This window comes from Phoca vitulina, unplaced genomic scaffold (assembly GCF_004348235.1).
Source record: "Phoca vitulina isolate PV1807 unplaced genomic scaffold, GSC_HSeal_1.0 scaffold58, whole genome shotgun sequence".
Lineage (NCBI taxonomy): Eukaryota > Metazoa > Chordata > Mammalia > Carnivora > Phocidae > Phoca > Phoca vitulina.
In genome coordinates, this window is record NW_022589761.1 from 7,991,348 (window position 1) to 8,003,244 (window position 11,897).

The 11,897-nt window shown below is 47.8% G+C and overlaps 1 protein-coding gene across 1 annotated transcript; it reads right to left on the reverse strand.

Annotated features, from left to right (window-relative positions):
- Positions 1-394: 394 nt before the first annotated feature.
- On the reverse strand, positions 395-11,292 carry LOC116623217 (WD repeat-containing protein 87-like). The gene is made up of 6 exons (XM_032390157.1): positions 11,218-11,292; positions 10,167-10,334; positions 6,893-9,768; positions 6,171-6,442; positions 2,264-5,805; positions 395-2,221 (listed from the first exon to the last, which is right to left on the reverse strand). The coding sequence occupies exons 1-6, from the start codon at positions 11,290-11,292 to the stop codon at positions 395-397; spliced, it is 8,760 nt and encodes a 2,919-aa protein (XP_032246048.1).
- Between the last annotated feature and the right edge of the window lie 605 nt (positions 11,293-11,897).

Here is an 11,897-nt window from a genome sequence, read left to right on the forward strand (position 1 = left end):
CCAGGTGCTTTCCTTCCTATAGTCTTTAGGGGAGGATGAGGGGAGGCAAGGAAGGAAGAAGACAAGGAAAGACTCTTCTGCCTGAAGGCCTCCAGAGGGTGAGCACCCACTGGCTTTTGGGATGTTTTCCCACTCTCAGGAGTATATATCTGGTCTCCCTCGCTACCTTTCTGGAGAAGCAATGTTTGAGGAAGAGGGACACATTACAGGGATGCTGCAAATGAGAACCTCCTCTTTATTCCACATATGGAAGCTGGTTTCTGGAGCTAGGTAGGGAAAGGGCTTTGGCCTGGCCCTACCTCTGTGTGAGCCCTAGGGATAAGGGTCTAGATTAGGGTGACAAGGCCTTCCTCCAGGTAGGAATGAAAAGTCCTGACCTCTAGTCAGTCCCAAATTAGGGGGTGGGCGCAATGATGTGGGGCATTTCCTTGGTGAGGTGAATATCGGCTTGGGGCAGGCTCTTCCAGGCGAGTTCTAAGATCCCGTACTGAGCAATGCCCATAGGATTCATGGTGCGGACATTATTCTGACCTGGGAGGGACACCACCTCCTGGAACTCCAGAGGACCTTTAGGGTTTTGAGAGCCACCACAAAACAGGTGGTAGAACAAGCGCTCCCCCGGAACCAGCTCCATGGCCTTTAGGGCCGCCTCATAGGTGATCTCTTGGGATTGGCGTTCATCTCTCAGTAACAGCTCCTGTAGCAGCTTCTGGATTCGGGGTGACTTAAGTTGGTACAGGTCCATGAGCTGGTAGAACTGTTCCATCCAAGCAGCGCTGTCTTTTGCATATCGTTGCTGCAACATCCGCAAGACATGGTACAGTGCCACAAATGTCTCCCAAAGAGGCACCTCCTCCTTTTTCTTAGAGATGGCCTGTGCCCTCTTCTCCAGCTTGGGCAATCTGGGAAACCTGCCTTTGTCCTTAAAAGCCCAGAAGTCCTTTTGAAACATCAGTGCAAGGGTTTGTTTTTCCACAGAGGCCTGGGCACCTGTGAAACTGTCTCCTGTGGCAGGATTAAAGTGTTGCACCTCCATCTCCTTGAGAGCAGTGGATATCTGCTCTGCCCATGCACTCCTATAAGGCTCTTCTAGAAGGTGCCAATTTACACCCTTTGGGGTTGGAATCCCTTTCGTACCTAATGGGGACTTTTGTGTGGGGACAATGAAAGGTTTTAACCAGCTTTCCTTTCCTTTTATAGGTGGGATCACTTTCAGGTACTTTGGACCTATGGGCTCCTTATTGGGTTTTGAGATATGTGCGCTTCGTGATTCCAGGGCCTGCTTGTGACGGTACACAATGGCTTCAAGTTGGGCCAAATGTAGCCACTCTAAATTTCCCTTTGAGGTGAGGTCTTTGAGAAGCTGGCACAATCTGTGGAAACTATCCCTAGAAAGCTGTTCTCCTGCCTCCATCCGTTCTAGGACATGGCAGATCCACTCTATATCTGAGAGTACTACCTGAGCACCTATTTCCTTGGCCCAGATTTGGGGCACAGGTACCTCAGTCTTTCTCATCAGAGCTGGATGATGCTGCAAAATCCACTGCCACTTGGGCTCTAGTGGTTCACCTTGGAGTTTGTGAGCTTCCATGGTCTTCCTCAATATGTGAGGTAAATATGGAGTCTTTAAGTCTTGCTCTGGGGACTCCAAAACTGTATCCAAAAGTTGTAGAGGTTTGGGCTTATATTTCTTCAACAGTTCTTGTCTATCCATAAACCTTGACTCTGGAAGTACCCTGGATGCCTCAAGTGCTCTGGCCCTTTCTTCCCGGGATACTTGTTTCGTAGACACTGGCACTGGTATTGTCTCTTGCCTGCCCACAGCTATTGAGATCACTTTCTTGGAAGGGACTTTCAGAACTTTTAGTTGTATATCACTGTCTTTGATATCAGGGATTCTTTTTCCAATAGAAGGGATTATTTCTCTTCTTTGGTCCTTTTCTCTTTCTGCTTGTGACTTAAATAATTTTTCTTTTTTAAAGATCTCTTTTTTCTTGTCTGCCTCTTTTTTCAGTGAGCTTTTCCCCTTTTCTTTCTCACTCAGACTTTCTGACTCTTCCTCACTCAGACTTTCTGACTCTTCCTCACTGATGCTTTCCTTCTCCTCCTCTTCAAACACTTCCTCCTCCTCCTCTTCCTCCTCCTCCTCTTTCTCCTCCCCCTCCTGCACCTTCTTCTTTTTCTTCTTCTTTTTCTTTTTCTTCTTCTCTTTCTCTTCCTTCTTCTTCTTCTCTTTCTCCTTCTCCTTTCTCCTCTCTTCCACCTCTACCTCCTCCACCACCTTCCCTTCTTCCTCTTCCTCCTCCTCTTCTTCTTCCTCCTCCTCCTCCTCTTCTTCTTCCTCCTCCTCCTCCTCTTCCTCCTCCTCTTCCTCAGACAAACTCTCTCGCTCTACTTGGTCTAATAAGCTTTCCATTTCTTCAGAAAGGCTCTCTCTACTTTCCTCTTGACTGGGAAGCTTTTCCTGTGGTGTATCAACTGTCTTTAGCTCTTTTCTCTTTCTCAACCTTTGTTTAAGCAGTGGTATTACCTCTTCATCCTTTGTTAGTCCTTCCTCTTCTTCTTCCTGTATGACTTCTCTCTGTTGTCTAGCCAATCTGCTTTCTTCCTCAGTTATTTTTTTCTCTTTCTTTATCATTCTTTTCATTTCCTTGGCCAGTTTTCTCTGCTTCTTAGCCAGTTTCTTCTCATCTTTGGTTACTTCTGGTTGTTCCTCAGAAAAATCCCACTCTTTGGCATCAAGTTTATTTTTTTCCTTGCTCAATCTCCTTTCCTTAACAAAGAAGTTCCTCTTCATCTTTGTCATCTCTATTTCTTCCTGGGTCAGTTTCATTTCTTCTTTGGTAAGCTCTTGAAGTGCCTTTAAGACTTTGCTGCTTACTTTTGATGCCTTGGAAGTGCCCTCCTTTTCTTTAATCAACTTCCTTACTACTTTGGCTAGCTTCCTTTCTTCCTGCGCATACACTCTCCCTCCTCTGGTAAATTCCAGTTTTCCTTTGGCAATGTCCCTTTGCTCTGTGGCCAGCATCCTATCTTCATACCTCAGTATCTTCTCCTCTAGTGACAATTTCCTCTTGATTAGTTCTAGTTCATTCTTAGTCAGTCTTATCTGTTTTAAGGTTTCTTCAGTCTCTCCTGCAGAGAGAATTTCCTTTTCCTCAGACAGCCTGACTTTCTCCTGGGCCAGTTTCTTCATTTCTGTGCCCAGTGCCTTTTCTTCCTTGGCACCATCCCACTCTCCTCTGAGCATTTTCAGTTCTTGAAATACTGCCCTCTTCTCCATAGCTAATTCCATCTTGTCCTGGGCTAGATTGTGCTGCTTCTGAGCTAGACTTTCCTCTAATTGGGTCAGCTTTTTCTCTGCCTCGTCCAGCTTCTCCTTCTTCTGGGAAAGTTTTTCCTTTTCTTCCATCAGCTTCTTCTCTACGTGAGCAAGTTTCTTCTTGTACACATCCAGTTTCTCCTTTGCTTGGACTAATGTATTTTTGTTCTGCGCAAGGTTTTCTTTGACCTGGAGGAAGTTCTCTTTCCTCTGAGCCAATTTCACTTTCTCCTGAAGCAGATTCTCCCTCTCCTGAGCCAGAGACTTCTCCCTCCAGTCTAGGATCTTCTTGTTCTTTGTGAGTTTCTCTTTGTCCTGGGCCAATTTTTCTTTTTCCTGGGCCAGTTTTAACTTGTTCTCCATCAGTTTCTTCCTTTTCTGGGCAAGCTTTTCCTCTTCCTCGGGCAGTTTCTCCTTGTCGTGGGCCAGTTTCTTCTCTTCCTGGATCAGCAGTTCTTCTTCCAGGGCCAGTGTTTTCTCTTCTTTAATCAGTTTCTGCTCTTGCCAGGCCAGTGTCTTCTCTTCCTGAGCCAGTCCCTCCTCTTCCTCAGCCAGATCCTTCAATTCCTGAATCAGTTCCTCTTCTTTCCAAGCCAGTTCCTCCTCTTCCCACATCAGCTCCTCCAATTCCTGGGCTAGTTCCTTTTCTTGCAATGCCAGCTCTTGCTCCTTCTGGGTCAGTTTTTCCAATTTCTGGGCCAGTATCTTTTTTACCTCAGCCAGCTTCCCTCCTTTCTTTGCTGTTTTCTCTTCTTCTCGAGCCATTTCCTCAAACTGCTTGGCCAGTTTCTTCCTTTTCTGGGCCAGTTTCTCTGCTTCTTGGCTTAACTTCTCCTCTCTTTTGGCCAATTTTTCCTCATTGTGGACAAACTTCCTCTCTGACTGGACCATTGTCCTGTCTCTCTGAGCCAGTTTCCCATATTCCCTGGCCAGTTTTCTCTCTTCCTGGGCCAGTTTTCTCTCTTCCTGTGCTAGCTTCTGTTCTTCTTGGGCCAGCTTCCTTTCTTCTTGGGCTCGTTTCCTTTCAGCCTGGGCTCGTTTCCTCTCCATCCAGGCCTGATTATATTCTTTTTGGATCTGTCTCTGCTCTTTTGACATCAGCTCTTCTTGTTCTTCTTCTCCCCATTCCTGAGACAATTCTTCTCCCTCCAGGGTCAATTCCTCCTCATCCTTGTGTTCCTCTCTGGACCTGGCCGCTGTCTGTTCCCAGAACTCTAACCACTCATCCCATCTCAGCTTCTTCTTGTCCACATCCAGCTTTTCCTCCTCTGGGAGTGGCTTCCTTTCATCCGTTTGTTGTTTCTCCTCTTCCTCAAGATGCTTCTTGTCCCAGGCTTTCTTCCATTCATCCCAGGATATCTTCGTCTCACCCTGGGCCTGTTTCCACTCATCCCAGGACTTCTTCCACTCCTGCCAAGACAGCTTCCTCTCATCCATAACTGGCCTTTCTTCTTGCTTAACTACTTCCTCCTCTGGTTTGGCCACTTCCTCTACTGCCTGACTCACATCCCTCTCTCTTTTGCTCACTGTCTCTTTTTTATCCACTTTTATTTCCTGCTGAACTTCTTTCCTCTCTTGCTTAAAGGGCTTCGTAAAGGATTTCTTCTCTTCTTTCTTTGATATTCGTTTTCCCTTGGTGAGGCCACTGGGTCCTAAAAAGATAGCTTTCTTTTTCTTGCCTTTTTTGGGAATCACCTGGGTTTCCTGCAAGTATGGCATGTCCTCTTCTTCCTTTTGCACTTGCTCTTGCTCCTCTGGTATCTCGTCCTCCCTTCTGATGGTCATTATGTCATCTCTAATTGCCCCTTCATGAATAAAAATCGGTTTCTCCTCTGGCCAGGCTATATCCCAGTTGAGGTCCTCAAGCAGAACCTCACTTTTTTTCTCCAACAAGGGGCAGATCTCCTGAAAAAGTTCCCAACTGGGTTGTTGATCTGCCAGCACTTCCTGAGCCGTGGCCACTAGCTCCATGTTTAGAGCTTCTGACATTTTTGTTTGGGAACCAGATATTCTAAGGGTCATAAGACGACACAGATCATCCCGCCATGATGAGCTATCTTCAGGGATGGTCTTGCGGCCGGGCGCTCCAGTGGCACCCCGCCCTTTGGGTTTCAGCTGCTTCACAACTGGTTCTTCCTTTACAGCAGACAGAGATTCCTCAGTTGTAACTTCATCTTCTTTTGTCTTCTTGTGCCTCTTTTTGGGTTTCTGAACTGTTCTTTTCTTGCCTTTTCTGTCATGTATTTTCCTCAGCATCTTCAGGGTCAGTGCAAACTGGTCCTTTGAGGTGTCTTTCTCTGGAGGTTGTTGTTCACCATCTTTTGAAATCTTTAACACACTGATGGTTGAAGACATTCTAGAATGGGCAGCTGTATCCTCCACCAAAACTGGTGCAGCTTCCCTCTGGTCAGTTTCACCCTCTACGGGACCTGGCTCTTTGCCAGCCTCTTTTATCTTCTTGAGGGCCCGCCACAATTTTCGGACTGCAGGGAAGATCAGGAGATGGAGATAAGGAAGGCATGGGAGGCTTAAGTCACATCTTTCCCACTAATGGTATGAGTAAGAGGAATTGCCGTCAAAGAAGTAGCAACAGAGGGGGCTGAGGCCTTTAAAAAAAAAAAAAAAGGATTCTCCTTACTTTATTCCAGTGCTCGCCCCTTCCAAATCCTATGGAGATAAGCATTGGAGTCTCCCTGAGTTTGGGTAGATTCTTCCTAGGAAGTTTCTGTGAAAAGATCTGTCTACTTGTCTCTGGTCCTACCTGGTTGATATCTCTTGACCCATGTTAGCCCTAACTATATTGCCTCTTGGGGACCCTGAGGCATGAACCAGATCACCCCATACATACCATGCTTTTTGCCCCCTGCTCGGCCCTGTCTTTGGCCTTTGCCGGACTTGATGGCAGCTTTAGATTCTCCAGGAATTACATCAGGTTGCTTGGAAAGGGATATACGTTCAGAAATCCTTGAGACCTCTAAAGAGAAAGCAGGCTTTTCCTGTCCCTCTGACAAGGTCAGGTTTTCATTCAATCGCTGCTCCACTTGAGTATGAAGGATTTGGAGATCTGTGGCCCGCATCCCCAACAGATGGTCTAGGGATTCCTCCCCAATCGTTTCCTGCCTATGAAAGTCAAGGGAGAGGAAAGACCATGGTGAATCAGGGACAACAGGGAGAACGAGAAGGAAGGAACTGCTGTGGAACAGGCAGGGGGCTTGGCACACTGGCCAACAGAGACAGTGTACGTCGAGGTAAAGGATGGCCAAGAAGAAAGAGGAAGTCTAGAAAGCCAAGGTGGCAATGAATGGAATGGTTTGTATGGGGACTGAAGAGGTAGGAGAAAAGAATGAAAAGGGGAACTCAAGAGTTAAGGGACAGACAGGAGCAAGAGAAAAAATGGAGACAGGAATGAGCAGTCAGGATTGTCAGGACGGTCTAGGAATGGAAAAAGACTATGAAAAAGAAAAAGGACAGGAAGAGTTAATGGACAGGTATGAAGAGCTAGTGAAGGAAGGGAAAGGAAGAAGAATATTAGAGGCTAGTCAAGAATTGCAGAAGGCACAAAGAACTTACTGCATCTCCCGGAAGGTCTCTCGGTGCTGGATCAGGTTTAAGAGTGAGGACTTAGAGTGGATTCCAGTGTCAGCCATGAGGCTCAGGGCCTTACTCCTCACTTTTTGGTCCTTGTCCATCAATCCTTGGGCCAGAGGCATGGCAAAGAGATGAGTAATCATTCCTAGATGCTTCAGCCCTTCCCAGGCTAGCTCTCGGATCAGCGGGTTGGAATTGGTGGTATCATCCAGTAGACGATGGGCTGTTTCAGAGCGCAGGGATGAAGACACCTCATAAGAGGCAAAGATTTGCCCCAGTGCACCAATACAGCATTGGTACTTCAGTGGAGAAGCGTGGATCATAATGTTGAGGATTGTCTCCACCAGGCTATTAATAGCTATTTCACTCATCTTTTTCCCCAGCCAACTACGGTTTGCTGAGTCTGTAAGGACATTGTAGGTTACATCCTTGGACAATCTCATTTCTATGAAGTCTTCATCCTCCTTTTCCTGTGAATATTCTCCTGCATCACTTAGAGATTTTACCCTACTATGCCAGAAGAAGAATTGTTGGGACTTGTCCCAATCCGTTTCCCACACAGGTGAATGCAGGTTGCACTGTAGGTATATCGGACTGCCCTCTGGCCAAAGACGGGCACGAATCACTGAGTTGGGGATGTAGCCGTCAGGAGCCAAGAGCCATTTCCGCCCATGACCAAAGTAGCATCGCAATATTTGGTAGGGGTTGAGTCCATCCCAGGCAGTCAACTGTAGTTGGGGAGGAACCACGTAATGGGGAGGTCTGCCCACCTCCATCCCATCAGTTTCCTCTTTATACGAGAAACCGTGTCTGAAGGCAGGCAGTAACATGGGACTCCCTTGCTCATCTTCCTCTATGACATGTGGCACTGTATGATCAAAGGCAATGGCCCGCTTATTGACAAGTTTCTCTAGACCGACTAATTCCTGTTGCCCTTTTCCAAGGTAGATATACCTGGGCACAAACATGGTCTCAAAGGAGAGGAAGAAGCTTGGTGTGAAAGGCTTAGGGGCCTCTAGCACTTCATCTGTCATGCTCATAAAGGAAAGGCGAGCCAGCAGGGTTGGGTGAAGCAGTTTTAGACAGGACACCAGATAAAGACTCTGGTTAAAAGACACAAGCAAGTCACCCCGGTCATTTGCAAAGCAGAGTGGGCCAAAGTGCAGCGATGAGTCCAGCATGGCTATAAGTCTGCCATGGAAGTTCCAGACCCGGACAGACCCATCAATACCACCTGTGACAAAAAGGCTCAAGGACAGGCAGACATCAAAGGATGTGATGGTGCACTGGTGCAGAGGCAATGTCTCTATAAACATTGAGTCTTCTTGTGACTCAGAGGACAGAAAATCGTGGAACCTCCAGAGACGCAGACAGTTAGTCTCCGTGATAGCGCCCACAGACGTGGGTAAGAGTATCAGGTGTCTTAGGTGACAGCTGCTGAGAATGCTGGCGAGGGGCTTCAAATGTACTTTCCTCCCCTCGAGCACAGCTTCTGATAGGTGTACATAGTCATCCATTCCATAGGAGCAGAGCAAAGAGTTTTCTCGGCTACCAAAAAGCCCTCCAGGTAGCGTAGAGAGTGCCAGGATAGCTCCAAAGTGCATGAACTTCTCTATCCTGGCACAGTAGTTCTGGGAAAGCACTCTTATCACACCACTCTGGTGTCCAGAGAACATGAGTCCTTGTAGACCCCGGCCCAGGTGGAAATGCCCATAAGCCAGGCATTGTACCCAGTCTTGAGAATTTGGTGAGGTGCACAAGAGATACTTGGCTGGGCAAGGGCAGCGGGTCGTGTCAAACACCAGCACCTCTGCGTTGCCCGTCGCTACGAAGAGCTCTTCTTTTTCTGGGTCATAGGCCCAGTCCACAGCCCGGTCTAGGATCGTGAAGGGCCAGGTGAGGACCAGAAGATCTCCTGTGAGTGGGGACACAAAGCGCAATAAGCCATCCTCAGTAGTGCACAGGATCCGGAACCAGTTATCACCGCAGCGGACCCGACGCAGCTGCTGGGGAGCAGAGCCACAGACACTGAAGAGGCTGTAGAAGCAAGGCAGACGGCGCAAGGAGAAAGTATGCGTAGTTTGGCAGAAGAAAGTAGTGTTGTCGATAAACTCGAGTTCATACAGTTCCTCGCCAAGTTCTAGCCGCCGCAGCAGGTTCCCCAAAGTCAGGTTCCACTCCTTGATCAGGCCTTCCTTGCCAGCCGTTAGCAGGGTGTGGGCTTCTGGCCGGCTGCGGATACAGGTCACCGATGAGGAATGGGCCTTGAAACTGTGGAGAGAGTTTCCCCGGACAAGGCTCCATACTTGGATTTCCCCAGTCTTATTTCCAGCATAGAGAAAGCCCTGGTCGAAACAGGTGAAGCAGCAGGTGATAGAGGAGCCGCTGGTGGTGGACATGAACCTCTGAACCTCTCCTAGCTGGCCGTGGCCCTGGCGCTCAAGGACCCTCACCACCGTCTCACATAGCGCGAGGAGGGAGCCACTGGGGCCGTTCAGCCTGATGTCCTGGACAAGCTGATCTCCAGGCATGGGGACCATGTGGGCTACTTGGAGGCCCTTGCCGCTCCTCTCGATGATCCAGGTGACCACTGCCCCCAGGATGCCCGACAGAAGCATTTTCATTTCCGGGTCATAGCAGAGGCAGTTGATGTTAAAGCGGCAGGGCACTATACCCAGGGGTTTGAATGACCGGAAGTGGTCCCCAAAGAGCCGCAGGATCAGGTCACCACAGTAGGCCACGAGGATATGAAAGGAACCTGTGTGGACCATGGACTGGATGGGCGGCAGTCGTTCAGTCATGGAGAATGTTCTCTTCTCGACCATGTCCTCAGTTTTGCTCTTCATCCATACTACAGCCTACAAGAGAGTAAGAGGGACACTGCCTAGGAAAGATAGTCGAAGAGGAAAGGGCAGAATATGCAGCTCCTTTCCCCTGTGCTCGTGATGAGGAGGACTTGGAAGACTCTCGAGTGTTTTTACCACCCTCCCTCCCCCCGCCCCGGTTATGGGAATTGGAAATACGTAGAAGCAGGAAGCCTGGGACCCTTTCCCTAACCTTGGCCTATTTTAAGGGAACCAGAAAACCTATTCAAGGAGAGACTGTAATTGAAGAAGGGAGGAGGGGGGGAATCCTAGATCTAGGTCATTTTCATTCAAGAGGTAGATCTCCCTTTGTCAGTCTGGGGTGAGAGCTTACGTGGGCACGGCCCCTGTCGGATGAGCTAAGAAGGAGAAGAAAGGCGAGGCAGTTCTACCTGTATTTCTTTGGTGCTTGTCACCCAAGAGAGGGAGGCAAAGAAGTTGGCATCACTGAAGTAATAGCATATAAGCGGCATATTTTGCGGATGGCGAGACTCTCTGAACAGTATCTGGGACTGGTCACTCAGCACAACCACTTCATTCTTCAGGTCTTCTGACGTTTGCTGGGGAGAGGCATGGCATGAAACGAAGAGACCAGGACACATGTGCACTAAATATATTCTCACACAAGCCACAACTGAAGCCATTCCCAAGGTCATGCCTCATGCCTGTTACACCCACACATGCACCACTTGTCACTCGTAGGACACCTACACTTCACAAGCAAGTAACACAATGCCCGACACAGGAGAGAACCAAACCCCTATAGGGCCTAAATGGGCAAATTTCATGGTGTGAGCACAGGGGAAAACAGATGTTCTTCCCAACATACCCGTTCGCTGACACTCCCTCTTCTGTCTACAAGGTACAGATGTCATGAAAGACATATTTAACACATTACCCAGGCAAGTGCACCACCGCGGACCTACATGAAATGTAACAGAGTGTGACAAAAGTCAGTGCAACTTTAAGTTCTTAAGGCTTAAAAGTGCACAAAGGTAAGACATTAACACCCTGCCTGGCCTTTAAACATGACAGAGGAAGATAATATATATGCAATATGTATTATTCCACAGTGATAGAGCGTATGCTATGACACATTTGCCTGGGATAGTTTACACAAAGCCAACCAGAGCAAAACCGAGGTCGGCAAATGTTCTTTCTGGTGCCTTCTCCCTTCTCTTTTAGAAAAATCTGTCTCCCCAAGGGGTTGGTTCCTCTGACAATGCTCCAAAGTGTTCACCTTCCACTATCAAAATGTACTTGCAAGAGATCCCTAGGCTCATTTGGAAATGAACGGCCCACTTCCTACTAAGGGGACAATTGTCTTATGGTCTACTGTGCCTGCTTTCTGCTTCCCTGGAAAATCTATGCTTCTTTGAAGTGCTCATAACAATTAAAATAGATAGAGGCCAATAACACGTTTATGTCCTACATATGTATTACCTTGCTTTTATGTATGATGTCATTTACCAAGTATTTAAAATCCTTCCACAGGGGAATGAGTCTGGTGGAAGACATCACCTTGATTATTCCCTGGTCCACCTCAGGACCGTTGCTTAAAAACCTGTGGGAATCCAAAAGAGTTCAGCTTAGCCGTTACTACTTTTTGAGGAACTAGGACTCAGAAGTCAAGATCCATGAACTCGTGTATTGAACATTTTTTGAACATCAGGAACTATCCATAAGACACATCTCATTTAACGCTCAGTGAGGCCCAGTGAGGTAGGTATGACCCCATTTTAATATTTTATTTATTTATTTGAGAGAGACAGAGATAGAGAGAGCTCGAGCAGGAAGGAGGGGGAGAAGCAGACACCCCGCGGAGCAGGGAGTCCGATGCGGGGCTCGATCCCAGGACCCTGGGATCATGACCTGAGCCGAAGGCAGAGGCTTAACCATCTGAGCCACCCAGGTGCCCCGGTACGACCCCATTTTATAGATTAGGAAATTGAGACTTGGGGAGGGTGAATAAAAGAGTTGAGGATTGAATCTTAACATTGGCTGTCATAACCCTGTAGGATATTATGGGCGAAGGAAGCATGGAGGGGGGCTAGAAAGGAATATGGTCGCAGGCAAGTAACATTTCTTTGCTGCTGGTGGTGTGTCAAGAGAGCATTTTGCAA